Source organism: Zalophus californianus, chromosome 13 (assembly GCF_009762305.2).
Source record: "Zalophus californianus isolate mZalCal1 chromosome 13, mZalCal1.pri.v2, whole genome shotgun sequence".
Classification (NCBI taxonomy): domain Eukaryota; kingdom Metazoa; phylum Chordata; class Mammalia; order Carnivora; family Otariidae; genus Zalophus; species Zalophus californianus.
This window is the reverse complement of record NC_045607.1, coordinates 4,996,389-5,024,068: the sequence shown is the minus strand read 5'-3', so window position 1 is coordinate 5,024,068 and position 27,680 is coordinate 4,996,389. Positions and strand designations below refer to the sequence as shown.

Here is a 27,680-nt window from a genome sequence, read left to right as displayed (position 1 = left end):
TATTTCAGAGAGAGAGTGTGTGTGAGTGGGGGAAGGGCAGGGGGGTGAGAGAGTCCTCAAGCAGACTCCTTGCTGAGCACGGAGCCCAACACCAGGCTCGATCCCAGTACCCTGAGGTTACGACCTGACATCAAATCAAATCTGTTTTTTGTGTGAGCATCATACTTTTTTTTTTTTAAGTTCTTAATTACTTTTTTATGCTTTTACTAATTTAAAACATAGTTTCTAGTGTTTATTCTTTATCTGAAGTTCTCAGGGAGGCATATAACCCTGTGGCCTGTGTGGGCTCATGGCAGGCGGCTTCCCACACATGCTGTGTAATTTTGGATTGTGAGTTCATCTTCAGCAGAGTTTTATTTATTGTAGGAATCCAGTACGGCTCGAGTGGAGAGTCTGTCCCTCCAGGGTGGTTTTCTCCTGCCCGCCTAGAACCACCTGTTATTTTTACTTGGGACATTTCTATACCACTCTGGGGGTGTGAATCTGAACCCTCCTGCCCCCAAACTGCATGAGAGCTGGCACGGCTATACATTCCTGGGAGAGAACTGGTTTTCCTCACTGGCCCAGGCCAAGACACAAATTTCCTTGTTGCCCTGTACTAAGGAGCATATGTTTTGTTTTTTTTTTAAATAATTTTTTTTTGTTACATTAATCACCATCCATTACATCATTAGTTCTTGATGTAGTGTTCCATGATTCATTGTTTGTGCATAACACCCAGTGCTCCACGCAGAACGTGCCCTCCTCAATACCCATCACCAGGCTAACCCATCCCCCCACCCCCCTCCCCAGGAGCATATGTTTTTAAATCTGCCTTTTAATTGAGGGCCTCGCCCTCTGAGGGTCTCTGTCTTGAGCAGCATCCCAGTTGCAGCTCTCTGCCTTGTGCAGAAAAGCCCCATCGTCCGTGCTGCTGGGTGATGAAGACCCGGCCCCTAGTTGCTGGGACTGACAGCAGTGTCCCTGCTCCTGTCCAGGAGGCGCCAGCTTGTGGCACTGGCCTGGGGCTGTGGTTTCAGCCCACTGGGGGTTTCCCGTTCTTGGAAACCTCTGCAGGGGAATGTTTGACACATTCTGCACAGCATTTTTGTGGCAGACAGCGTTTGGGGTAGCAGGGTTTTTCAGGTAATAAGAGCTGCCATATTGCCCAAAACAAGCCGATGACAGTGTTGAGCGCTTTGGCGTGCCTCATAATCAGTACTTAATGAGCGGCGTGTAATTTTAGAGTTCCAGAGAGGGTCTCCACCTCTTGACTCACGCTGACTTTATATTGGAGTCCCGTATCAGTGGCATTTGAACAGGGCGCTCCACAGCTACAAGAAAGCTTTAAAGCTGCTGGCTTAACGTCGAACCATTTTCCGGCCAGATTATCTCAGTAAAACATGGTCACAACAAAGTGCAGGGCTGCTAATTAGCTTTGTGAAGAGAGTATTTGAAAAATCAGATCTTTTTCTCTCCACAGGCTTAGGCCCAACGAGACCTTTAATTTCTGCGCTGCCTCCCTGCCCCCCCTCCCCCACTTGATCGAAATGGACAGAGAGGCCATGGGGGTTCACTTTCCCCAGCCACCTTCTCTCTGGTGGGACAGGGTGTCCTTTGTCTCTCTCTTTAATTTAAAGATTTATTTATTTGAGGTGGGGGAGAGGGGCAGAGGGAGAGAGAGAATCTTCAAGCAGACTCCCCGCTGAGCTCGGAGCCCACCGCAAGGCTCAATCCCACAACCCTGAGATCATGACCTGAGCTGAAACCAAGAGTCGGAAGCTTAACCGACTGAGCCACCCAGGCGCCCCGTCCTCTGTCTCTTAATCACCTCAGGCCAGTTAACAGTTGGTTGTCATCTGTGTGTCCTCCTGCCCCCATTCACTGTACAAAAATGTGAGTGTTGCGGTCAGTCTTAGGGCTAGAAGTAGAAGGAACTGGGGTGCTTGGCTGGCACATTCGGTGGAGCGTCTGACTCTTAATCCTGGTGTTGTGGGTTTGAGCCCCATGTGAGGTGTAGAAATGACTTAAAAATAAAAATAAAATCTTAAAAAAAAAAACCAAAACTAAAATCCCTTCCCAAGTCTTCTTGCTTGGGTTTTGAAGCAGGTAGTCCCGCTCTTTGTCTGTGTAAGCTCTCTGGCATGCAGCTCCTCTTCCTTGTGTGTGCAGGAGACCTCGGGCGTCTCTGCTCGCACACAGACCTTCGTGGCTGGTGGATTGGCCCCTCTGGCCTTCTGCCAACAGGAGGAGCTCTCCAGTTAGCTATTTCCAGTTTCCATTTGCCAGGTTGGTGCACTCTTCAACACGGGGCTCTGAACCTGGGAGCTCAGGTTGGACTTCACGGGCCCCAGGACTAGTCTTTTGGATACCTCACGTTGCACGCATGTGTGCTTTCAGAGGTTCTGTGGTCAGAGAGCATGGAGAGCCTGGTGATGGTGGGCAGGCGGGGTGCTGTGTCCACATGATAGGGTCACTGTTGTCTCCTTTGGGCCTCTGGTTGCCCCTGAGATTGGAGTGTGGCTCTCTGAACAAGCCGATACAGATTGGTTCTTTGCCTTTGCCTTCTTCAGGATTGATGAAGCCAGTGTTGCCCCAAGATTCCCTCAGTGGGACTGGCTGTCGCTCCGAGGACCAGAACTGCGTGCCCCCACTGCAAGAAAGGAAAGTGGCCGCCCTCGATCCAGCCCCGGTGTGGAGCCCCGAGGGTTACATGGCATTGCAGAGCAAGGGCTACTCGCTTCCCCAGCCGAAATCGAACGACACTTTGGCCATGGACATGCACGTCAGGTGAGATGGAACTTGGCCCTACTGGCCTGCAATTGAAGGCAGAATATCCCATGTCCTGCTTGCAAGGGGCTCGGGGATGAAGCACTGTCCCCGGAGGCATTGCCTGGAGAAAGGGCGCTTTCAGGGATTGGCAGTGTCCTCCGGGGATGGAGAATGTGATGAGGTTTGCTTGAAGGCTTTTGTATGAGAGGCGATTCCCTGCCTGCGAGACTGGCGGCAGCCAGGGAGAGGTCCTAGGTCAGGGCGAGGGGTGGGGCCCGGCAGGGTCGAGTGCCCGGGTCGTGGCTCCTTCCTGTGAAAGTGAAGCAAGTGGGCCCTGCTGGCCCAGTGCCCCAGACTCTCCGTGGACTCCCAGGCTCCAGCTTGTCGTTTGAACTAGAGGATCCCCAGCTGCTCTGCCTCCAGGTGGCACGCTGAGTGCACCAGCCGCCACCGCACTCTTCACTCTGGACTCCGGGGGCCACCCAGCAATCTATGGCCCAGCAGCTCTGAGACATGTTTAAAGATAGAGCAGATGTTGGTGCTTATGTTTTTTTTTTTTTCTTTTTCGTTTTCTTTTTTAAAAAATTTTTTTCTTTTTAAAACTAAGCTCTGTGTTCAGCATGGAAACCAGGAACCAGGCTCCAATCACGTTGACTGATTTTTCTGGTTCCTTTTCAGGAATGAAAGCTCTTACTCTGCCTCCCCCGGAAGGTCAGGGGGCGTAGGTGCCCAGCGCGATCTCCTTGAGGAGAGAGGGGAGGAGTTCTTGAGTGCTTTTGACAAGAAGGCCCAAGCAGACTTTGACAGCTGTGTCTCTTCTCAAAGAATAGGCCAGGAGCTTTTGTTTCTACCCCAAGAAAATATTCAGGAAGCAGGTGCTCCTGGGGGTCACACCCCAGACCTCAGGTGTTCCCCACTGGAGCCCGACTTTGCCCCAGCCGAGAAAAAGCCAGAGTATAGCAATTGGGACGTTAGCCACCCACCAGAGGCCACTGACACAACCAACGGCATCGAGAAGGGGGCGCCCCGGGAGGAGCCGTCCTTTAACGTCTCCTCCTGGGAGAAGGAAGGGAGCCCCAACAAAGAGCCGCCCCTGGAGCCCGAGTGGACGCCCGAGCCCCGGGGCCCAGGTGGCCAGCACCCGGAGCAGACCGGCAGGACGCGGAGGTCGGGACCCATCAAGAAGCCCGTCCTAAAAGCCCTCAAGGTAGAGGACAAGGAGAAGGAACTCGAGAAGATGAAGCAGGACCTGGGGGAGGAGAGTGCCTGCGTGGCCAAGGAGCAGGGGCCGGTTCGCCCGGCAGCCAAGGACGAGGAGGACGAAGAGAACAACCCCGCGCTGGCCAACTCCTCCCCCTCGCCCTCGGAGGACCAGGGCTCTGCCCGGGCTGGTTTGGGCCACGAGGCCAGCAGGTGCGAAGGGGATGAGAAGCCCGACAGGGCCTGGGAGAGCAGACCCTCCCGGGAGTCCAGCGACACTCCCCCGACAAAGAGGAACAACTGGATTTTTATCGACGAGGAGCAAGCCTTTGGGGGCCGAGGGCAGGCCCGGGGCCGCGGCCGCGGCTTCCGAGAGTTCACCTTCCGCGGGCGGCCTGCGGGCGGTGGCCCCGGCCTCTGCGGTGGGGGGGTGCTCGGGGCGCGGGGCATCTACGGCGGTGGCCAGAGGAGCAGCCGCGGCCGGGGGCTGCGGGACTTCGGCCAGCCGGAAGACTTCCCCAGGGCCAAGCCGCGGCGGCGAATCGCCAGCGAGACCCACAGCGAGGGCTCCGAGTATGAAGAGCTTCCGAAGCGGCGGCGGCAGCGAGGCTCGGAGAACGGGAGCGAAGGCTCGCTCCTGGAGCGGGAGGGCAGTGCCCTGAGGAAGGGTGACTTCAGGGACTCCTGGCGCTCCAACAAGGTGTGTTCCGAGGACCATAGCGGCCTGGAGGCCAAGAGCCGAGGCCCTCGCGCCTTCGGCCGGGCACTCCCTCCCCGGCTGAGCAGCTGCGGCTACGGGCGGAGAACCTTCGTGTCCAAAGAAGCCGCCCACTGGCAGAGCAAGAGCCCGGGCGCCTCCTGGCAGGAGTACAGCTCCCCAGACGCGTGCGGGTCCCGGCGACCTGCAGACAGAGACTGTGTCCCCGACGCATACAGACATTCTGACTCGTTTGGTGCCAGGGCCTTCGAGGACAGCCGCCTGGAGGACAAGAGGCCCTTCTTCCCCGATGACCACACGGCTGACCCAGAAGGCACAGAGAACCGGCCCTTCCGGAGAAGGCGCCCCCCACGCCAGGACAAGCCGCCACGTTTCCGGCGCCTCCGGCAGGAGCGGGAGTCCCTAGGCCTGTGGGGGCCCGAGGAGGAGCCCCACCTGCTGGCAGGGCCGTGGCCGGGCCGGCCCAAGCTCTGCCCCGGGGACAAGAGCGGGTCCCCCGAGCTCTCGTACCAGAACTCATCCGATCACGCCAACGAGGAGTGGGAGACGGCCTCTGAGAGCAGTGACTTCAGCGAAAGGCGGGAGCGGCGCGAGGGTCCCGGGGCCGAGCCCGACCCCCAGGCAGACGGCAGCCTGCCCGGGGCTACCGTGGGCGAGAAGAAGGAGCTGGCCAAGAGGAGCTTCTCCAGCCAGAGGCCCCTGGCTGACAGGCAGAGCCGAAAGCTGGAGCCGGGGGGGTTTGGGGAGAAGTCCGTTAGGCCAGGTGGTGGTGACACTTCTCCCCGTTATGAGAGCCAACAGAATGGGACGCCTTTGAAAGCCAAAAGGTAAAACACAAACCCAACCCCAGGCTCTTTTCTGTTGCTGTTGTTCTGTTACTAAGCCCGTTTTTTTAAGCAGCACTCCATGCATGCGTGTCCCGCCGTGTGTCAGGAGCCCCGACTCTGTCTCTCTGTTGTGCCCCTGGGGGCACCTGCCCGCCAGGGCCATTGTGTGTGAGCGTCTCCATCACTTGCTCTTGCACTGCTTGTCTGCTTCTCTTGTGGCGTGTTGTCGTTGTTGTGGCTTGAAAACCAAAACTTAGAGTCCCCGCCCCAGTGGTCCTCGTGTGGTGGCCGCCCCGGCACCCGGCCCGGGCATTCAGCCTGTAAGTGCCGTTGCCGCCCCACTGAGGGGGCACTACCCGTGCACGGTGCCAGTCCCCCAGATCCCTCTGCCCCGGGGCTGCTGTCAGCGTCCTGGGGGGCCTCTGGCCTCCTGGCCCTGTGGGGACAGGTCTTCCTGAGTCTGCCTCCCTACAGTGAGGAGATGTGGCTCCGCTTTGGGGATTAACCGCCTCGTTGAAAGAGCCAGGCAGTAGCGGCAGGGAGTGAGCTGCCTGAGGCCCTGTGAGCATCTCTCATTGGACCTAGGGGCTTGCGGGTGGCTGGTCTGTGCTCTGGGGCGGCTCATTGCCCGCAGGCTGCCCGGACTCAAGGAAAGAGGGGAGCACATGCGGGGGGTCACTTGTGCGGCCTGATTTCCGGATCACACACAGGCCACACCTCAGGCCGAGGAAGGCTGCTTCCTGCCTCCCAACCTCCTTAGAATCCAGGGCCAGAAACCTGGGGTGGAATTTACTCAGAGCCCCAGAGAAGGAGCCCTCAGAGAATGCTGATCCTTCCAGGTATCAGGCCAGCCTCGCTTTCCCTGCCCCAGATGCTAAGACTTGGCTTTGCTTCCGATTTCTGCCAAGAGCCTTGTGCTAGGGCCGGGCACGGCTCCGTGCTGGCCAGTCTCGTGCGCCAGGAGCAGAAAGTTCTGTGGCTCTGCTCAGAGCATCCTCTTCGTTGTCTCCTTTGCCCAGGCCCGCTGAGTTTGGCACACGGTGGGAAGGAGCAGAGGCGCTGAGCCCTGGAAGGGGCAGGGAAAGAGTGGTGTTCCCCATGAGCCGGCGGAGCTGCCGTGGCGGGGTGGGGTGGGGTGGGGTGTCCACGTGGCCACGCACCGCTGCCGGAGAGCAGCTCCGACCGAACGAGGGGGACGCTGCAGGTCAGGGCGCTGTGTCCGTGTGCATGCTGTGTGCACATGCAGGTTTTCCTTTTCTCTCCTTCCCCAGCCTTCAGTTGCGTCGGAACTAACAAGATCCTCCTTCCTTTACAGGCCCCCCGACGAGGCTTTGCCTGGAGGTCTTGGTTGCAGCGGTGCGAGCAGCCACTACGCGCTGGAGCGGGCAGCCCACGCTGCTTCTGACGTCTCCGAAGCCCCCAGTGAGAAGGCAGAGAAGGAGGCCAAGCTGGCTGCTCAGAGGGCGGGTGAACAGGGAGAGACCATGAAACAGTTTGACCTCAACTATGGAAGTGAGTCTGTCCCCTCACGTCTTCAGGGGGAAGGAGAGCCCAGGCCCCCGAGGGCCACGGCAGCCCCCGTGGGGCTGCTGGCTTAGCCCCTTCTCTGAGCATCATGGCCTCCAGGCAGGTGGGGGGGCTAAGTTCCCAGGCTGCGTTGGTGAGCAGAACAGATAGGATTCCTACTCTCACGCTGCTCACAGCCTTGCCGACCCCCCAGAGCCGCCCCGTGAAGAGGGGGAACCGCGGCCCAGAGAGGTTGAGTGGTTTGTCCAGGTCACGCGGCTGGTTAGGAGCAGAGCTGGGACTTCGGTGTTTCTGTCTCCAGAGACTGCCTTCTTAACTGTAGTGCTCCTCAGGTCTCTGGTTGGGGATAACCGTGCGCCGAGGGGCCGTGGGGAGGGTGTAGAGATCCCAGCAGGATTTCTGTAGACCTCATGAACACGCTCTGCTCCTCGGAGGCATCAAGCCGGTACCGCCCGGCCTTCTGATCTGAGCCGTCCTTAGATACCAGCAGCTGGTAGGGTTGGGTTATCCTTTCTTCTGATGAATGGAAACACTGTCCCTTCTCGTGAAATCTGGGTTCAGATTCCATCATTGAAAACTGCGGGTCCAGCCCCGGGGAGGAGAGTGAGGTGGGCCCCATGGCGGGTGAAGGCTTCATCGAGGTCCTCACCAAGAAGCAGCGCCGTCTGCTGGAAGAAGAGAGAAGGAAGAAGGAGCAGGCTGTGCAAGTAAGGAGGGGCGGGGGGTGGGCAGGCTGGTACAGAAAAACCCAGAGTTCTGAATGAAGACCAAGATAGAAGTGGGGAAGGAGGGAGAACAGAACGTCCGCGGCCCCGGGTGTCCTGTGGGAGGAGGTTAAGGAGGGTGGTTTATCCCTGGTGACGGCCGCAGGACGCAGACCTCCATCAGCCCCTCCGAGCCCACCCTCCTCCCACTGCTCTGGCCTGTGCGGGATGAGATTGGTCATCCGGCACGTCACGAGGCTCGGGGATCCTGTTCTCAGACGCCGTCCAGGCTGGCCACTGCGCACTTGGTCTCTGTGGTCCGTGTCCGTGGGCCTGGTGGCCCCTTCCAGGTGTGGTTTGGTTGGCATTGCATTTACCTGTGGTTGAGGTGTCGAGAGGCGAGCATTCCAGCACTTTGGAGCAGTTTCCAGTGGTAGGGTTTGGGGGCCCAGGGTGCTCTTCCTGGGAAGAACTTGTCATTCTTCATGCTTCACGTCAAGGTTGGACACGTCCCTTTTCTTCTCCTCAGATGCCTGTCAAGGGCCGAGGTCTTTCCTCCCGTATTCCTCCTCGGTTTGCTAAAAAGCAAAACAGCTTGTGCCTGGAGCAGAGTGACGTGACCGTGCCCGGCAGTAGCCTGGGCACCGAGATTTGGGAGAGCAGCGGCCAGGGTAAGAGTTGGGTGCTTGGGCTCAGCTGCTTGGCTCAGGGCCGTCCCCTGCACCCAGGGCCCCTTCTCGGGAGCATCCTGCTTTGGGGCCCTGTATCCGTGGAGCTTTACCTGTTTCCTGCCTCCTCTCCAGAGCCACAGTGTTACTAGATACCATCTCAGCCCCACTTGCGGCTGCAGCTCCTGGACAGAAGTAAACTCTCCCTGCTTTAGATTTGAGGCAAGAGCACACCATTCTGTGTGTGCAGGGGTCTGGACGACGAGAGTCCCCAGCCCTGTCCGTTACCCTTTCTTCCCACCTGTGCAAGAGCAGCAGGTGACTGCGAGGGAGGAGGAGAGAGTCAGAAGCTTTCCTGTCTGTGCTGTGAGCCGGCCCCGACCCCGGGCAGTTCTGTCAGTTCCTTCCGATGCTCTCGTAGCAAGTCAGGGAGTGGACCTGACTTCTTGGAAAATTTGTTTCCCTGAACTTTTCAAAAAAAAAATTTCAAATCCAATGCTGTTTTTCTGGTAACTCTTCATTTTAAAATGCAAAACTGTTTTAATCAAGCAGATTCTTCTTTAATGCTTACTCTGGGCAGAGCCCTGCAGACTACACAGGTGAATGAAAGGATGCATGATGCCTCACAGGGGAGCTCAGAGAAACTGTCCGTTTCCAGTGTGTAATAGAGCGTAGCCGAGGCTTCCAGAGCGCAGAGCCGCGTGACAGACACCCACAGTTCTGGGTTCTGGGTTTTGATTCTTTTGAGTTTTACCACGTGACCTTGCTTCCAGCACATTGCAAAGTTAACACTGGAAGGAGGGGCGCCTGGATGGCTCAGGCAGTTAAGCATCTGCCTTCGGCTCAGGTCATGATCCCAGGGTCCTGGGATCGAGCCCCGCATCGGGTTCCCTGCTCAGCGGGGAGCCTGCTTTTCCCTCTGCCCCTCACCCTGTTCATGCTCTCTACATGCTCCCTCCCTCTCTCTCTCTCTCTCTCTCTCAGAGAGAAAATCTTAAAAAAAAAAAAATAAAAGATAAATAACATTGGAAGAGACCCAACTTTGAGTGGAAGTATAATAATCTCTAAATATTGATGTCAGATGCTTTGTTTGCACGTGTGAGTGATGCTTATCACACTCTGAATGTCCACAAATACCTGCCAGCTTGTCATTCGGAGCAAACTAGACTCCGGTTGTTTCTGCTCTTGGGCCCTGGCCGCCAGGACACTCCAGCGCCTCACGGGCTGCTCAGAGCCGGGGCCCCTGGACCTGAAAACGGCGTGTCAAGTTTTGTCTATGACATACATGGGGTCTAAGGCTTTTGTGGGAATCTTGGAGTGGTCCTGGAGCTAACAGGAGTCGATAAAGCGGCCTGAATCTTTGAAAGTCTGTGGGAGCTGCTGGCTTGTGGAAATGAATTGTTGCCTTAAGCAAAAGAAAGCTTCACTTTGCAGGGGTAGCAATATGGAATCCTCCCAGATGTGCATGAGAAGCTGCCGGCGTGCTTACTAGAGCATGTAATCGATGAAGGAAAGAGAAGCGCGTTTATTAGAGTCTGACTGAGGACGCTGGGAAGTTGGGTAAAGCCAGCCGACTAGCTCCTGTGGATCAGATCTCTCTGGCATGCCGTTGACGGGACAGGGAGGACGGATAGTGGCCTGGGTGTGTGTCGGCGGCACCCGGGCTTGTTTCTCCAGCCTAGGGGTTTCTCTGTGATGCGCTGACTCTCTGTCTTGCTCCCTCGGGCAGCCCTCCCCGTTCAGGCCCCGACTAACGACTCCTGGACAAAAGCCGCCACTGCCTTCAACAGCGCCGAGCCTGGCTCTGCCGAGGTGAGTGGCCGCCACGCTGCTCGGGGCTGCGCTCATGCCCACCGCCCCCGTGGCTGGCTCTTCCTGGGCCTCGTGCACCCAGTGCCTAGGCCAGCTCTCCCTCACCACAGCCACCGAGCCTGGCCCCGGGGCCATCTCCGCAGGCCCTGGCTTGGTGCTCGTCTTCGGTCCTGACTTCTCATCTGTGTGAAGGGTCGAGAGTAGGGGATAACCCGGGAGAGTGGGCGCCTGGGGCCTCTCCTGCGAGGCTGTGGTGGCGGTCGGTCTGTCTGACCTGGGTCACAAGGGGATGAGCTTGGCAGCCATGTCCCTGGCACCTACTGCGTGTCTTGTGGTTTTGACTGTGTCATCAGTTGTTGGGTACCGCTGGCAGGTCAGGGCAGAGGTCAGGACAGCACTGAGAGGGACAGGCATACTGGGGGAATGTGTCTCAGCCACGGGCTTGGTCTTGCTTCCTGGTCCCGTGTTGGAGTTTGGGGGTCAGGGCTCTTAACCCATTTTGTGCCTTGCACAGCAGGGTTTTAAGAGCAGCCAGGGGGACAGCGGCGTTGACCTGAGCGCTGAGTCTCGGGAGTCGTCTGCCACCTCCTCCCAGCGCAGCTCCCCGTACGGCGCTCTGAAACCGGAGGACATGAGCGGGCCTGGCCTGGAGCCCAAGGCTGACGGCCACAAGGAGCAGGCTCAGAAGCAGTCCGAGCCGAAGGTAAGCTGGAAGTCCATTCACAGAGGCCTGGACCAGGGCGGGAGGGGCTGTCGTCCTTTGTCGTCTTCCCCTCTTCCTAGGGCTCAGAAGCTGGGGGTTGGGGCCCTTCCAGCCTGTATTTCTCAGCGTCTCTGCTTTTCCATCAAGGATACAGAACAAGGGTCAGGACAGAGCAAGGAGCACAGACCAGGACCCATCGGCAATGAGCGTTCTCTGAAAAACAGAAAGGGCTCGGAGGGGGCCGAGCGGCTGCAGGGGGCCGTTGTCCCGCCTGTTAACGGAGTAGAGATTCACGTGGACTCCGTGCTGCCGGTGCCGCCCATTGAATTTGGAGTCAATCCAAAAGTAAGGCTTGGGTGTGTCTCCTTCCCCTCCTCCCCTTCTTTTTATAGTTGGAGAGAGAGCAGGGTGCTGAGACAGGGTCGTCACCGAGAAAGAGCAGGGAGATGGGAGCTAAACAGTTCTCTGGGGGAGCATTATCGGTGTGCTGGACACGGCAGGTGCTACTGAGCTGCCTTCTAGATTGTTCTACTGACAGCAGGCTGAGCAGAGCGGTTATCTTCACTGTCTCCATTGGGTTGGCCAGTGGGCATAGGCAGGGAGCACAGAGGGAGGGTCGGGGTGGCATCTTTTCTTGGGTGCTGTCTGGTGAATGCTGCTCAGCCGATTTTTTAAGTCACTGAGACTATGGATGAAATTAACAAAAGGTGGGCCAGATGATTTCAGTGGGCTCTTCCTCTTCTTCAGGACTCTGATTTCAGCCTGCCGCCTGGTTCTGCCTCTGGTCCTTCGGGGAATCCGGTTGTCAAACTTCAGGATGCCTTGGCCAGTAACGTGAGTTTGCTTTCACCCAAGCTCTGTTGTTTCCTGTGCTGGCAGGCCCTGGAGAGATGGGAGCAAGCCTCTTGTGGCGGGGGTGGGGGTACGGCAGCCCTGAAGCCCGAGGAGGGGACAAACACCAGGTTTGGAGTCAGCCGCCTGACCTGGGTGTGAGGTGTGAGGTGTGACGTGTGTTCTAGCTGAATGCATGTCCTTGGACAAGTTGTGTAAACATTGCACACCCTGGTTTTGGGATCTTAAAATGGGGAAATGTAATTCCTAAGGTCTGGTTTATTTGGCATTCTGTGATTCTCTGATCTTCAGTGTTCTGTGGTTATGTATGTTCGATGGTGCTGGGACAGATGTCTTTATTCTGAGCAGTTTCTCAGAATCCCTGTAATATGTTCCTGGGCACTGGGCGTTGTGTGGGAGGGTCTGTTGGCCACATTTCCGAAGAAATGTAACAAGGATCTCTTTTTTAGTCTTCGGGTGGGGAGGCTGAGACAGGACCTGGGATCTCCGAGCTAGGTCCCAGCGCCTCCGTGCTCCATGGGATGGGGGCGTGGATGTGGCTCTCCGTGGATTCTGTTGCGGGAATCCGTGAAGGCGTCCATCAGGAGGCTATAACCATGGTGTCTGTTGCTGGCAGCCTCATCCCGGGGGTATTGAGTGCACGTGGCCTGAACTGAAGGGGCATTTTGCTGTGCTGTTGTGTTGCATGTTTTCCTTTTCCCCTCCAGGCGGGCTTAACGCAGAGTATTCCCATCCTCCGGCGCGACCATCACATCCAGAGGGCCATCGGCCTCTCCCAAATGTCCTTCCCCACCGCTGACCTCACTCTGAAGGTAAACTAGTGTAGAGCTGGGCGGGGGCCACCTGGGTGCCTTAGCTTGGAAAGGGGCAGGAACAAGCAGCCCCACTCTGAAGGTAAACTAGTGTAGAGCTGGGCGGGGGCCACCTGGGTGCCTTAGCTTGGAAAGGGGCAGGAACAAGCAGCCTCACTCTGAAGGTAAACTAGTGTAGAGCTGGGCGGGGGCCACCTGGGTGCCTTAGCTTGGAAAGGGGCAGGAACAAGCAGCCCCGCACGCCATCCTGCGTCCGCCGTCTGCCCTGGCCGCCGCCTCCCTGGTGGTAATTCTTCTGCTCCCCTCGCTTTTCAGATGGAATCCGCACGCAAGGCTTGGGAAAACTCGCCCAGTTTGCCGGAGCAGAGCTCTCCTGGAGGCGCAGGCTCAGGCATCCAGCCCCCGTCATCTGTGGGAGCCTCCAACGGGGTCAACTACAGCTCCTTCGGTGGAGTTTCCATGCCGCCCATGCCCGTGGCCTCTGTTGCACCCTCGGCTTCTCTTCCAGGTTCGCCATCCCCCGGCCCAAACCAGCTTGCGGGGTCGCCTCCTTTCGTTCTCCAAAGAGAAACTTGGATTGCTTGAGTTAAGGAATGTGCAGAAGTAGGAGTTTGTTGTAGGTCGGGTGGTCGTAGCTTCCCAGGGACTGCGGACAACTTGCACTTCTGCTTCCCTGGGAAGCAGAGATGGGGCTCACCGCCAGTGAGTGGCTCAGCCCTCTGTCGAGAAGACTGGCTCTCTGTGGGTTAGCCGACGAGACGAGGTCATACCTCGAAAGTGCCTTGTGTCAGCCAAGCCCTTGATAAGCGGTAGCCACCTTTACCACCGTGGTGGTGTGGTGCTCCGAGGGAGAGTCTGGGGGTTTTTGAGGGCCCAGCTGTCAGCGTCCCAGTGATAGAGTCCCTGTAGACCATTCTGATCCTCTACTGTGGACTCAGTGCAGCGGGATAGAGAAGCCAGGGGCCGAGAGCCAGGCCACCTCAGCTGCAGTGGAGCTGCTCCTGAGGGTGCGGGCCAGTGGGCCGGGGGTCGGGTGGGAGGGTGGGTTGGAACCCGTCCCCGCTTCTGGGCCCTGATGCCGCCATCTGCCTGTGTTCCCCAGCGGGTGAGTTGGTGTGGGGCTGCTAGAGCACAGGGCTCTGCACACACTCCCTCCCGCTGACTCCCTGGGAACATGTGCACGTGCTAACATTCGGGAACAGTGAGACTTGACTCTGTTCTGTCTTCTCTGGGCTTCTGTTTGCAGGCAACCACCTGCCGCCTCTGTACCTGGACGGCCACGTGTTTGCAAGTCAGCCCCGGCTGGTTCCCCAAACCATACCTCAGCAGCAGAGTTACCAGCAGGTGATGATAGCAAGCCAGGCGGCCCTGTGGGGGACGGGGGTGCAGCGCACAGTGGAGTTACTTCCTGTGTTGACTTGTGCATTGTCTCGCTTCCTGCATCCCTCACCTGTAATGCCCAGCTCCTAGCCTGTCTTAGCAGCCAGGAAATGTTCAGTGTACGGACACAGGAGAGACAGGGAAGAGGAATGGAGCCCCGTGCTCCAGACTCTTGGTTTCCCTCTCTCAGAGTTCTTCCTGTGTCCTAGCTGGGGAATTAGCTGAAATGGAATTCTCTTTGGTATCCTTTGGTATCAGGTATCCTTCTGATGAAGAGAAGAAAGGCCTAGAGTCCCAGGCATGGATGCGTTAGAAAGAGGTAGTCTTAGAAACGTGCAGGCGTTTGTTTTCATGCAGGATGGGCGTATTTTCTGTGCTGCGAGGGGCGGATTTCTGGAAGCCTCCCTCCTGAAGCTGGTGTGGAGCCTTCTGATGGTCCAGCACCCCACGGACCTGTGTGCCAGGATGGTGGGGCCCTTGGGCAGAAGCAGATTTGGGGACCAAGGACAGAGGACTTGGCCTGTCCCAGCCTCTTTGTAAAACATATTTTTAAATATCACATCGTTTAGATTTACAAGATGTTGATCCTCACGTAACCGGATCGTACCACATGTATTCCTCGTGTACGTGTCCCATCCACCGTTGCTTCCGAAACGCACTGCTATCAGTACCTGTGGCTAGGATTCATTCTTGCTGTTGTACAGAATCCAGTGTAGGAACATACCAGGGTTTGGGATTATTACCCATTGTTTGTTTTTCCCAAGAGCAAGGAAAGCACCGGAAGGACAAGCCCCAGTGTGCATTTGGGGCAGTGTTTCAGCTGCCGTGTGGAGGCGGGGTAGGGTGGGGTGGGGGTGGAGAGGCAGCCCGGAGGGCCCTGCAGTTACCTACCCGGCTTCCCATCCGTAGGCTGCTGCTGCCCAGCAGATCCCACTCTCCCTTCATACGTCTCTGCAGGCTCCAGCCCAGCTGGGACTGAGGGGCGGGCTCCCCGCCTCCCAGGCTCAGGAGATCTTCAGCTCCTTACAGCCCTTCAGGTGAGATGCAGCCAGGGATGCCCGCCTCCCAGGCCTGTGGGCTCGCTGCCTTTGTTGTGTGGCTGCTCCACGCTTCTCTGCTTCGGGGGGGGCGGGTGGAGGGGGTGGTCACAGTCCTTTTCAGAGTCATTATTAACTGCTGCAGGAGCTGCGTGGGCTTGATGGTCCTCCATAGGCCTTGTTTTTTCTTTCCACGTCATCTTGCCCCTTCCCAGCCCCTCCGCGTCCTCCCTTCTCACCAGTCACGACCCTTGGTCTGCTCTTTCCATGAGTCTGAAATCCCGGGCCTTTGGCATCACGCAGGTTTTCCCGTGCCTTTTTACAGCCTGGATATGTGACCTAGTGATGCTCAAACTGGCTCCTAGAGCAGCAGCATCCACACCATCTTTGGAGCCTGTTGTAAATGCAGATTCTCAGGCTCTGTCCCAGACCTCCTGAGTCAGAAACTCGGTGCGGGGGGTGGTGAGGCCAGCAGTGTGGGTTTTAGCAAGCCCTCCGGGGGGTTGTGGTGTGTGCTCTTATTTGAGGTCTTGCTGTTGCGCTCCCGCCTCTGACCCACTGTCTGTCTGGCTCTTGCAGATCTCAGGTGTACATGCATCCCAGCCTGTCACCACCCAGCACCATGATCCTCTCTGGAGGCACAGCCTTGAAGCCTCCGTACTCGGCGTTCCCAGGCATGCAGCCGTTAGAGATGGTGAAGCCCCAGTCTGGCTCCCCCTACCAGCCCATGAGTGGGAACCAAGCCCTGGTCTACGAGGGCCAGTTGGGTCAGGCTGCAGGCCTGGGCGCCTCCCAGTTGTTGGACTCCCAGCTCCCACAGGTCAGGAATTCAGTCCCTCCTGCCCAGAACACTGGGCCTCTTTCTTTCATGATTGTTTTTCCTTTTTATCTGCCTCTTGATGTGTGATTTGCTGCTGGTAACCTCGTGGCTGATCCTTGGGCTGCTAGAACGGGCCCAGGTCCTCTGCCCCTTGGGGACAGTCCTGTCTCCTGTTTACATTTTTCCCCTCAGGGCACTGCTTCTCCCACAGCCTCTCCTCAGCCTCGTCCTGGGGGCTTGGAGATGGGGTGCACGTCCTGTGTGTACCCACTGATGCTTCTAGACCTTTCCCTCCCTTCTCCCCCAAACCCCAGCTCTGGAGCCCATACTGTCCACTGCTCCACTGGCCTCCGTGTTGTTGTGATTCCACACAGTGAATCCAGTGTTGGCTCCACGTCTTCCTCATGACCGTCAGCAGTATTGGGTGGCTTTGAGGGTCACTCCTCCCCTGCTTTGGCCCCTGACTCAGGCTCTTCAACACAGCTCCTAATCTAGCCACTGGTGGTTTTGATGTCTGCATAGATGATTGCCTGGTCTCTGTTCCACGGCCCCCTTATCCACCCCCCCACCCCCCCCAGGGCTCCTCTGTGCTCACGGTCCCGTCCAGGCTGGTCAGTGCCAGAAGCTGTCCCTCTTCCGTCATCTCAAGCTTAAGGGTGTTACCAGTCACCAGCTCTACTGTTCTGGCTCTCCCCGTCTAGGGCCCCAGCTCCGGCCACCCGTTTACCACCTGATCCTGTGGGCTCACTTCCTTCCCTGCCCAGCTCAGCAGTGCCCTGTTGCATTTGCTCTCAGCGCCCCCTCCGGTGTTCTCACCTTGGTAATGTCCAGTCCTGGGGCTGCACAGCCGTCTGCGCCTATGGAAAGCCAGACCCGCTCAGGCTGTGCGCAGCCACGCGCCAACAGCACCTTCGGGAATGTCCATGTCCCCTCACTTGGGCCCCTCAGTCCCCTGCCCCCACTGGCGGTTTCAGACTTGCAACTTTCTCCTTGCCGCCTTCCACCTGCGGGATCTTGCTTCCCGTGTCACTAGAGAAATACAAGCAGTGACAAAATGAGATGTTGTACGATGTGCCCCCTGCCGGGTCTCCTGCCCCAGGGGTGGGCTGGCCATGCCTGGGGGAGGCCCTTCCAGCCAGGCTCCTGCTTGGTCCCTCAGTTGCGCTGCAGGGCCGCCCTCCAAGGAGGAGGAGCCTCCTGTTTACACCCAGCCGACCCTATTATTCCCCTCATTAAAGAGACCCAAAAAACCCATGAAACTTTTTTTTTTTAAGGACACCAGTCGATTCCTGATGGTTATTTTTTACTCTCATGCTGCTGATCCATCAGTAGCACTTGACCCAGAGGATGCTCATAACCCCCTGGAATCATGTTCTTCGCTCTGGTTTGCAGGCACCATCCTGGTGAAAACGTCTTCCTCATCTGCGTGGTCTGCAATCTCCCCGTGCCCCCTGGGCTCTGCCCTCCAACCTCTGTCTGATCCTGTGGCTCTAAGTCCCATCAAAATTGGGGTCTTCCCAGTCCCACCAGGTGTCTGATATCCAGCCCGTGGGCTGCCTGTCGCTTCCACTCTGGCATCTTACGGCATTTGCAACATGATGCACGAAGGCATCAGGTCCGAAACCTGGTTTTCCTCCTGGCCCTTCTGGCTGTCTTGTCCATGTCACCCGTAGGTCCCCATTTGCCCTCACACCCTCTGATCCTTCAGCAGGTGCTTTTGGCTCTACCTTTGGAAAGTATTCAGATCTAGCCATTTCTTGGGCCTGCAGTCTGTTCTCAACACGGCAGCCAGGTTGCCCCCTAAAATACAAGTCTGGCCACACCACACGCTCCGAAGCCTAGCGCCGCCCTCCTCTTCGCCCCGCACCCTGTCCTGTGCAGGCGGGAGCGTGGGGTCTGGAGACTCTGGCTGCCACTCGTCTCCATGATGCAGTTCCAATAGATCCTTCTGACCCCCCACAGTGGACTCAATGCACGGGGGATGAAGAGGAAAGTGACTGAGAGACAACAAGTGGCTTCCCTGCCCCGGTCCTGAGTCTCCAGGGCCCCCCCCCCCGCCCCACGTGGTGCTGGACTTGAGAAGTCACGAGAGCTTGCTGTCACCCCCCCCCCACCCCATACACACACGTTCTGCTGCCATAATAGCCTTCAGAAGGATCCAGGAGTCTCCAGTTCCAGGCACCCTGAACCCCAGAACCCAGTTGAGTTTTCCATCATCTGGAGGCAAAACAGTGAAGGGGTTTTGCCTTTTTGTGCCTCGCAAAGGAGTACGTAGATACACATCCATACAGCGTCCGTTTCTGAGGATGCGCTTGGACATTACTTGCTAAGAAGCCCTCCTGACCTTCCCTAACTCTTCCCCGCGCCCACGCACAGGGGGTCTGCTCCCTGCACTCCCCGTGTTGGGTCCGCGTCCAGGGCGGCTCTGTCCACACTGCTCCCTGGGTCTCACCGTGCCCTTGTGCTTCCCCCTCGTGCACATAGCGTGCGCTCGGCAAACCTTTGCTGGGCGAAAGCAGAAGGTCTGGGGTGCATGTGGCCCTGTGCAGCCCTGGAGAGGAGCTGCTCGCGTCCCACGCTTACCCCAGGAGCACCTCACAGCGTGGCACCTGCTGGCATGGCCCTGAGCTTGTCTTCTCCACCTGCCTGGTTCCAGTGGCCAGACTTGCCCTGCCTTCGAGGGTGTGCCCTAGCGGAAATCCCGAACCTGTTTTTTTTTTTTTTTTTTTTTTTTTAAAGATTTTATTTATTTGAGAGAGAGAGAATGAGAGATAGAGAGCACGAGAGGGAAGAGGGTCAGAGGGAGAAGCAGACTCCCTGCTGAGCAGGGAGCCCGATGCGGGACTCGATCCCGGGACTCCAGGATCATGACCTGAGCCGAAGGCAGTCGCTTAACCAATTTCCGAACCTGTTTTATCTGAAGTATAACATGTACCCGCTCTCGGGGCCACGTGTAAACAGTAGCTTATGGCTTCCTCCCCGACACCCGTTTTTCCTCTTGACTGTCCCTGTCCTCCAGCAGCTGACGATGCCGCTGCCTGGCTCCCAGCTCCCCCTGCCGCGGTACGGCTCTGGACAGCAGCCCCTGATTCTGCCACAGTCCATCCAGCTGCCGCAGGGGCAGAGCCTCTCTGTCGGGGCCCCCCGAAGAATCCTTCCACCTGGCTCCCAGCCTTCGGTCCTTAACACCAGCAGAGAGGTAAGGAGGACTCCATCCTGCTGCGTCCTGGGGAGAATCGTTGCTAGCTAGTCAGGAAGCACTGTTGGGGCAGAAAGGGCCAGAGGTTGGGGTGCAAGCTCTTGGCCTCACCAGACCACTGGTTTCCTGCTTGTGGTGAAGTCCTCTAGGATCCCCATGGTGGGGCCCCTTGGTTCCCGTGTAAACTAGCTACATGAGCCGAGGCCCAGAGCAGAAGGGAAAGGGGTGTGTGGGGGTGATGCCTGGGGCCGATGGGCCAGGGGAGCTGTGGCGGGGCCGTCTTAGAGACTGGTCCCAGACATCCCCATAGAGCATGTCTAAGACTGGGGTCCAGGCTCTGCTGATGGCCGTCCTGGTGGTGCACAGTCCTCTCTCCCCACCCCACTTCAAGAGAACAAAAACGGGACAGTTCTTGGTTCCAAGAATTGTCTCTCGAGCCTAGATTTCAGGGGAAGGGGAGTGCTGATTCCTTTAGATGATCCCTCTCTCCCTGGAGATTCTCATCGGCTCTGCACGGGGCGGGTCAGTGAGGGCCCGGCATCTCCAGGGCCATCAAACGACCACTCATTCCTCCTTGGTGTCTTCAGTCCTCTCAGATGGAGCTGAAGGGCTTCCACTTTGCCGACAGTAAACAGAATGTTCCTTCAGGAGGCTCCGTGCCGTCACCACAGACTTACAGGTAAAGAAATGCCCTGGGGGTTGGATGCTGCGTCGCCCAGTACTTGGTCTAGACGGGACTCAGTGGTTCAGAAGAGTCTTAGGGGCCCAGGGAGAGCCGTGGAGGGGCATTGAGGCTGGGTCCCCTTTGAGGCCATGTGTCACCTTGAAGTTTCAGTGTTGGGACACACTCATGTTTTAGTTAACCATGGGGAAATCAGGAACTGGCAGAGTGGTTTTGCTTCTAGTTAAATGCTCTGGTTTGGGAGAGCTTTCTGGAAAGGTAGGAAAAGGAACGGCTAACATTTTAATAGTGTGAGGCCCGACCTATTCACAGCTTTCTCACGAGATTTTCCAAAGGATTCGGTGGCCAGGAAGGTACACTCCCTGGAAGGCGAGGAGAATTTCCTTTCCCAGGGCTGCATGTTCCCCACACTGGCCTCGCAGGGCCATCAGTGCCTCTCACCACGCGGACTGGCCCCTTCTCTTTGCGTCCTCGGTCTCGGTCTCGGTCTCTGCCTCCAGTAACTGTCCCAGGTCCCTTAACTGGATTCGGAGGTGGCTTTGGATGAGTACCCGGTACTGAATTGCTTACTATACTAGAAAGTTGAAGAACCTCTGGTTCTGCGGAACTGTTGGCCCCTGAGGAGGAGTGTGCTGGGAGGGGCAGGCAGCATGCTCCGGCCTGGGGCCCGCGGGTGGGTGCAGTCGGCTCTTGATGCACGGGGGAGATGCCTGGAGCGCCCTCTTGTTTGTAAGCGAGTAGAACAGACACGCGTGACTTGCGGTGCTCCGTGAGAGGTTAGCGGCAGGGCTCCAGGGCACCCCGAGGTCCCTCTAGGGGCACACAGCCGCCCCCCAGTGGGGCAGCACTCCTGCAGATCAGAGCACCATCTCGTCCTCCTGCTCTGGAAGCGTCGAGGCCGGGTCCTCGTCCCTCCTGTCTGTCCCATCATTCCACGCTCCACCTGCATTTCCAGAGAAAGGCGTTTGTGGGACCTTTTCCCCCATTCCGTCATCTTTTCTGTTCTTATTTTATCCTCTTGGCTTCATTTATTTTTGTTTATTAGTTTGTTTTGTGTTCTGATCATATTTTTCACGTAGGCCCAAACGACAGAACTGTATGACTAGTACAGGTAGCTAGTAACACAGAACGGTAGTGTCACCTGGAGTGGGGAGGGCAGCTCTGTGGAGAAGCAGATGTTGTTCCCCTGCTGCCACGGGCGGCGCTGAGCGGCATCTGGCCACAGAGGCAGACCCAGAGCTGACAGAGCCACCCGCGTCTGGTGAGTGTAGGAGAGACGGCAGCGGGCCTTTTGGAGAACATGTACAAGATAGAAGTAGAAGCCTGCACGAATGGCCTTTGTTTTGTTGGTGCTGTGGTAGGGTGGGGAAAGTGGTGTGTTTCTGTAGAACGGTGTTTCCCAAGTTTTCTGGAAACAGGGCTTCTGAGGCGTGCCCTGCCAAAAAAGGGTTCCCTGGTCAGGGAACACTGGGGGGGCATGCTTGGGGGTCGTGGCCCTCGGCACAGGGTCTGGGCACCCCCACTGTCGAGGGTCCTGAGGAACTCCGCACACAGCTCTTCTCAAGCTTTAGACCCCTAGTCAACATCCAGGAGAACTGGTTGTCTGGTCAACGGAACACATTCAGAAAGATGTTCCAACAGATTTTGTTCCTTTGGGTTTTTCTTTCCATTCGCTACCCCCCCCCCCCAACACACTGCCTAAAAAAGTGCAAACTAGGAATAATCTTGGCACCATTCTGAAATCTGCTTAATAGACCGTTGGTGTGGGTCACAGGGTCCCATTGGTTCAGACCCTCTAGACCCCGAGAGACGGTCGGTGCCTGTCTACCTGTCCGGTCAGTGTCTGCCCACAGCCGGGGCCTCAGCCCCTTTGCCCTTGGCCGTGTCTCTATGAGCTGCCCCGGCGCCCTCTGCACTCCGCTGTCTGAGGTCTTGGCTTTCCTCCGTCCGAGAGGGTGCCACCCGAGCCAGGGCCGCGCCGTGTGCTAGGCTTGACTCGGTTTCTCTGGCGACGCGTGTGTTCTCACCCCCTGCCTTTGGTTTTTTCAGGCCTAGCTCTGCTAGCCCCAGTGGGAAGCCCTCTGGATCAGCAGTTAACATGGGCTCTGTGCAGGGACACTACGTTCAACAGGTAGAAGATGGCTTTCCAGACCCTCCAGCCCCGGACGCTTAGGCCCATCTCCAAGCGCCAAAAGAGAAGGGACTGTCCAACCCATTTGAGTGCTCCTCTTAAAAAGAGAGACGTGCCCTAGCGCTTAGAGCGTGGCGCCGGGAGCCGGCAGCCCGAGTCCCTCCTGGTGAAGGCATTTCTCCTCTTGACGGGCGTCTGGATCCTTCCTTGTCCTGCAGAGAAGGGAGGATGCGGATTCCTCTGAGGAGGTGGCGCCAAAGGTGGACCCTCCCTCCATAGCGATTTGGGCTGTGAAGGCGCTGGGACTCGGTTAGGTCTGTGGGTCAGCTCTAGAAGCCGCGTGTGTGTGCGTGCGCGCGCGTGCTGTAGCTCTAGTAAGTGCTGTGTCTCGTCTCTGTCTTGGCTGGGTGGGAGTACCCGTGGAACGCCGCTCTCCCATTTTGTAACAAAAAGGGTTCCTCAGTGTCTTTGCCTTCAGGCACTGTTCTCCACTACTGTAAAATGCAGTGGTGCTCCAGAGCTCACACTTGGCAGGCGTGGCTTTTTATTAAAACCGCATTCCTGGCTGATGGAGGCGGAAGTTTGATAGCTCATTACGTTCCTCCTAACTTGGTTCCCCGGAGGGTCGCTCCTTGAATTGCTTGGACTGAGCTGCTAAAGCTTTCTTGCAGAGTTCACACCCTGGTGGGGGGCAGAGTCAAGGCTGGCCGCAGACCTGCAGGTTAATGGGACCCTGAGTGGGAACCTCGAGGCCAAATGAGGGTCCTGGGGAAAGATTTCTGGAGAGCCGGAGTTGGGGCGGGGCGGTTGTTGTAGATGGGGAGGACCAAGTCCATGTAGTGGCCCCGTGCCCCTCGGCAAACATTCAGGAGTTCCAGTTGTGGGGTGCACTTGGATCTGCTCGTGGGCTTTTTGCCCTTGGGGCATGGCGTGCACTGATTTGAGAAGGTCCTTCCAAGTCGGCCTTGGATGTGCCACTCTTGCCGAGGCCCGTGGCCATCACGGGGTGCTTCCTGGAGGACCGAGCATCTTCCTGCCTCCCTGAATCACTGCCCTCAGCACCTGTGGGAGGGGAGCAGCAGCGCATGCCCGTGTCCTTCCTCGGGGAGGTCCTTCTCAGTCTGGTCCTTCCACCAAAGGATGGGCCTCTTAGGGTAGCTTTCCTCTGTGACTCAGGAGCAGGCGGGGAGGGGGGTGGTGTGATGGGAGCTATGTATCCAGACAGATGTTTCTGCATAAGGGTAACTGTCTCTGTCTCCATTCATCTGTCCAAAGGCCAAACAACGAGTGGATGAAAAACCCAGCCTGGGAGCCGTGAAACTGCAGGAGGCCCCGTCGGCTGCCTCCCAGATGAAGCGAACCGGAGCAATCAAGCCTCGGGCGGTCAAAGTGGAGGAGAGCAAGGCCTGAAGGTGCTTGGCCACGCCTCCCCCATTCCCCCCTCCCCCCCCCCCCCCCCCCCCCCGGAGGACAGGGCCGCCGCTCCGCCTTGACACAGCCAGACGCTCGGACATCTCGGACATCTCGGACATCTCACCAGATCCACCGTCCAACCACCTGGCCCGGACTGAGAGACCTCCTTTCCCTTGTCCACTCCTGAAAGCTCCGTTGTCCAACAAGCTTGCCCCCGTGGATATGTGGCATTGACCTGCTCGCTTTACTACGAAGCAAACAAGCAAGCAAACGACCCCATCCCCACGTTGTCCCCGTCTCCTGTCCACAGTGACTGTGGAGTGACTCGAGCCTTTGTGCAGTACAGATGATCCCGCCCCGCCCCATCCCACCCCTCCGCCAGGGCGCTTTCTCTGCAGCGCTTCCCAGCCACCCCGCCCCGCCCCAGGCACAGTGGTTTGGCAGCAGGGCCATTTTAGTTTGAGGCTTTTTGTTTTAAAAAGCAGCTAAAGTTTTTACAAAGGAGAAAGGAAAAGAAAACAAAAACAAGCTATGTGTGCATAGCTGAACTTTTCTACGTTCTTCTCCATCTCCTCCCTCACCCCTGCTCTGTCCCAGCCCCACACTTCGCCCTCTCTCCTGGGCCACTGGGCCATCCCTGCCATATCTTCACACAGGACTCTTGGGCAGACGTCCCCCCGCACGCTCTCTGTGGGTTAACCGGTGCGGGTGCTCACAGAAAACGTGGAGGCCACGCCAGGGGGGCAGCTCCGTGCTCGGGAGCAGTGAGGGAGAGAGGCCTGTGAGGTTGGTGTCACGGTTGGGTTCTAGCCTCTGGCCTGTGGGTCGACTGCTGGAGCTTAGGGGCATTTTTAGTGTAATCATGACATAGAATTTCTGTCCTGGACTCTGTTAAAGCCAGTGGACATGCCGACCACGGGGCAGCTGAGGTAAATCATGGAGATACAGAGTCACTGGTGTTTCCCGGCACGGCCCGGACGGTGCGAGCTGACAGCACCACAGGTCCCGTGCAGGCCTCCGCGTCTGGGGCTCTGGCACCTGGGGGCTGCTGTTTGACCCGCACGCCCTTCCTCGAAGCCTTCCGTGACATGCCCTCCTCCTCTCCCCCGAGCCTGTCTCTTGTCTGGATCCTCCTCCTGTCCTGCCAGCTTTCACACAGCTCGCCCCTGGAAACCGTGAGGCTCCCTCACGGGGGGACGGGCGCTGACGCCTGGCTAATGGGGTCTGCGGCAGAGGCGTGCGGCCCAGAAGGCTGCTCCCACTGGCAGACCCGGGTGGTTGGGGCAGAGGGGCCTGAGCCAGGCTGTGGGCAGCCTGGGAGAAAAGTGTGTAGCAATGCCGCTAGCAAAATATTTGTGTGAGCCATTTTATGCTGGGTTTTTTGTTGTTTCTTCTTAAAATAAGACCTAGAAGGAAATCATCCCCGATTTTGTCATTCCAAGGAGAGGGGAAGGGAACTGTCAAGTTTTGCACGTGCTCTTCGGGGTAACTAAGCGGCCAGCCATGTTCCTAAACGAGTTGCTGCCTGCCACCGCCAGGCTCTCCAGGGAGGGCCTGGCCCAGAGCACGGGCAGTAGGTGGGTGGGGATGCGCCCTGCAGAGCGCGCCCTCGGGCCGCCGCTGCTGCGAGACGCCCAAGCGCTGTGTCCAGCATGGGACCGGGAACGGCACGCGTAACTCCTCGGGGCCCTGTACTGCTTTCAGGAAGCGGGGCTCGTCCTGCCAGCGAGAGTGCAGGGCGGACGCAGGGGTCCTCCGGAGAGGGCCGGTGGTCTTGACAGATGCTCTAGTGCTTCGTCGACAGTTTTGCGCTCCCCTTCTGCCTCCACCCTGACCGCGCACTCCTACCAGCTGGTCCCCTTCGGGCTGGAATCTTGCTTCTGAGGTCCCTTCTCCTAGGGCTGCTCGTTTGACGAGTTGCCCGCACTCACCTGCCCTGTGTGCTCATCTGCTCTCTCTCTTCCCTGCGGGTATGTGACTGCCGTCCCCGTGACCAGCTGCCCTGCCCTGCCCCCCCCCCCCCCCCAGCTGCCCCTGCGGGAGCCACACACGCTCACCGCCACCCATGCACTCAGCATCACAGCCAGGCCCGCACACCGAATTCCAGGGCGCATTGTATGTCAGAAGGAGAGAAAGGTTTTTCTCGTTTTGAAATACAACAGAACAGCCCCGGATGCTGTTCCAAGCTCAAGGTGTTGTACCCTTCCGGTGGACGTGCCGTCAGCGCAACAGAGCTTCCTGGTTGAGAAAAAATAAAAACAAAAGGTCACCTGTTCGCCAGCCCTTTTCCCTACCCCTGTATTTTCTCTCCTCCCCCTCCCCAATAAAAACAGAAAACACTAGAATTTATTTATATGTATTGATGTTGTAGGTCTAGGTGAAAAAAAGTAAATGTTTCACTGCTCTATTTATATATAATGTCTGAATTATTCTGTGCAGGAAAGGCCAGGAAATTGCATGTGAAGTTCAGTGCATTCACCACCTCTGTGTGCCCGAGCTGCGGTCTCTTTCCCACTAAGATACAGATTTTAAATTGGGCTTGGGGCAGAGGGCAGGTCTGAGGCCTGCCTGACCCCACGTCCCTTCCTCGGCCTGATGAAATGCAGTTTTTAGTGCAGAGAGGTTTTAAGGTGCAATATCTCTTTTCACGTGGTTTTAGAACCAAGCTCAAGGTAATAGGGCTTAGGGTCTTAGTCTGGTTTCAACCCCCATCCTTAGAGCGCAAATCCATGGGGAGGCCTCTGCCAGGATGCCATGGGGCCTTTGGTGGGAACAGGTGAAGAGCAGCAGTTACCTTTCTGGGGCTGCTGAGATTGGGGTGGAGGGGGAATGGCGGGGGGTGGGGTCAGAACCCTGTCACTGCACCTCTCCCTTCCTTCTGATGCTGGCAGCTGGGCCCCGGCCATTGATGGTGCAGCCTGTTGCTTGGCAACCAGTGACCCTGCAGTAGTGTCTGTCCAGTGTCAACTGCTCAGTGGGGTGACATCCTGGAGAGAGGGGTCGAGTGTCCCAAGAGGCCTACACCCCCCTTGAAAACCTCTCTGCCAGTTACATTTGGTCTGGTTTTCTTTACTGTTGCTTCCCCTTTTTTAGTCCACATTATTGTTTTGAAACTTGGAATTCATACACTTCTGGCTCTGGGTTCCTTATAAGGGAAAACAGAGAATGACTTACTCAGAAATTGGTTGAGTTCCAAAGACGTCATTCCAGCCACTTCTAGGGATATTGGGGAATCTTGTGGAATATTGACCTCGGGTCTCCAGCTATGCCCTTGCCCTCCTGTCTTCTGGATCTGCCCTCTGGATGGGTGATGAGGTTTGTGACTGATGCTCAGAGCCGAGGAGGCTGAGGGTGTGCACATGGGTGCACGGCTGTGTTCAGAAATGGCTCACTGTGGCAGACTGGTGAAGCCCCGCCCTGCTGTTCGGTTCCCCTCCACCAAATAGCTGCATGTTGCTTCTCAAATATGTATTTGTCCCTTTTCACTGCTTGCAGAGCAAGCCTGGGTTAGGTGGTCTGTGGGAAATGGCCTTTGACAACTAAGGACACTACAGTGTTTGTGCTTAGTCATGTTCTGTGCTGAATGGGAAATGCAGACTTCCAGAAAGCCAGCTCTTCCTGCTTGAAAACATGAGATGGACCCAAGAGATCACCTGGGACTGGGTGGCTCAGTGTTGGGGTCAGGCACTGTGCCCTAGCCATGCCCTCCATCAGGACCACCAGTACATACTTGGCTAGTGCTCTTCCAGGCGCCTCTGACCTTGCCGTTCACCATCTTCCCACCCTGGCTGGGTGGCTGTGTCCCCGGGACCCTGTCTTCAGCATGTTATGAAGCCTCAGAGAGGAAATGTCTATGAAGGCTCTGTGTGGAGGACTTTCTTCCGTGGTTTAAAGGGGGATACTGTACTCTGAGCTTTTGACCTCATGCCTTGCGTAGTAAAAAGGGTTTGGGTTTTTTGTTGTTCTTGAGGGTTTTGTTTTTGTTCCCTTTTGTTTTGGCCTTTCCTCTTTGTCTTTTCATGTAGACCAGATATTTGAAAGGGCAGACGATGGCTAAAGGTGTAATGTGCAGCTTGTTTATGTATTTCCTGGGAAGCTTTTTGCCTTGGATGGGAAATGGAATCGTGGGTTCAGCAGGCCATGGTGGTACACGCACCCTTTGCCCTCCCCTCCGGAGCAGTACCTATTGTTTCTCCTTTCAAATATGTGATTGTACTAGCTCTTTCCATACGAAAGAATTCTCCTTATTTAAATAAAAAAATTAAAAAAAAAAAAAGAAAAAGAAAAAGCCCAAAGCTGAACATGCTTTCTCAGGCTGTGTGTCCCTCGATTTTCTGTGGTCATTTGATGAGAGAGATGGAAGAGTTTTTATGGACAGCTTATGTGGAAATCGGGAGTGACTTGGCTGAAACGCTGTAAAAGCAAGGTGGGGGAGAGAAGGGAT

The 27,680-nt window shown here is 57.0% G+C and overlaps 1 protein-coding gene and 2 non-coding genes across 12 annotated transcripts in view; all 3 read left to right on the top strand.

Moving 5' to 3' along the window:
• The window catches only part of PRRC2B (proline rich coiled-coil 2B), an 89,770-nt gene extending 62,229 nt beyond the window's left edge, over window positions 1-27,541 (top strand). For 3 of the 10 annotated variants that reach the window (XM_027616630.2, XM_027616631.2, XM_027616632.2), the window contains exons 15-32: window positions 2,553-2,769; window positions 3,430-5,496; window positions 6,812-7,008; window positions 7,585-7,730; window positions 8,257-8,398; window positions 10,125-10,207; window positions 10,722-10,910; window positions 11,058-11,255; window positions 11,658-11,744; window positions 12,470-12,574; window positions 12,890-13,082; window positions 13,821-13,918; window positions 14,864-14,991; window positions 15,571-15,811; window positions 18,831-19,010; window positions 19,598-19,689; window positions 21,742-21,823; window positions 23,099-27,541. In XM_027616630.2, the coding sequence (XP_027472431.2) occupies window positions 2,553-2,769; window positions 3,430-5,496; window positions 6,812-7,008; window positions 7,585-7,730; window positions 8,257-8,398; window positions 10,125-10,207; window positions 10,722-10,910; window positions 11,058-11,255; window positions 11,658-11,744; window positions 12,470-12,574; window positions 12,890-13,082; window positions 13,821-13,918; window positions 14,864-14,991; window positions 15,571-15,811; window positions 18,831-19,010; window positions 19,598-19,689; window positions 21,742-21,823; window positions 23,099-23,233 (4,580 nt within the window). In that variant the 3' untranslated portion in view covers window positions 23,234-27,541. Of the gene's footprint in view, window positions 1-2,552; window positions 2,770-3,429; window positions 5,497-6,811; window positions 7,009-7,584; window positions 7,731-8,256; window positions 8,399-10,124; window positions 10,208-10,721; window positions 10,911-11,057; window positions 11,256-11,657; window positions 11,745-12,469; window positions 12,575-12,889; window positions 13,083-13,820; window positions 13,919-14,212; window positions 14,274-14,863; window positions 14,992-15,570; window positions 15,812-18,830; window positions 19,011-19,597; window positions 19,690-21,741; window positions 21,824-23,098 lie in introns of those variants that run through there. The other 7 variants (XM_027616635.2, XM_027616634.2, XM_027616633.2 and 4 more) reach the window with 7 other exon arrangements.
• On the top strand, window positions 13,461-13,545 carry LOC113935195. Its single transcript, XR_003523947.1, has one exon. It is a non-coding gene; the product is annotated as a small nucleolar RNA SNORD62 (small nucleolar RNA).
• On the top strand, window positions 17,731-17,816 carry LOC118356233. Its single transcript, XR_004819555.1, has one exon. It is a non-coding gene; the product is annotated as a small nucleolar RNA SNORD62 (small nucleolar RNA).
• Window positions 27,542-27,680: the final 139 nt, after the last annotated feature.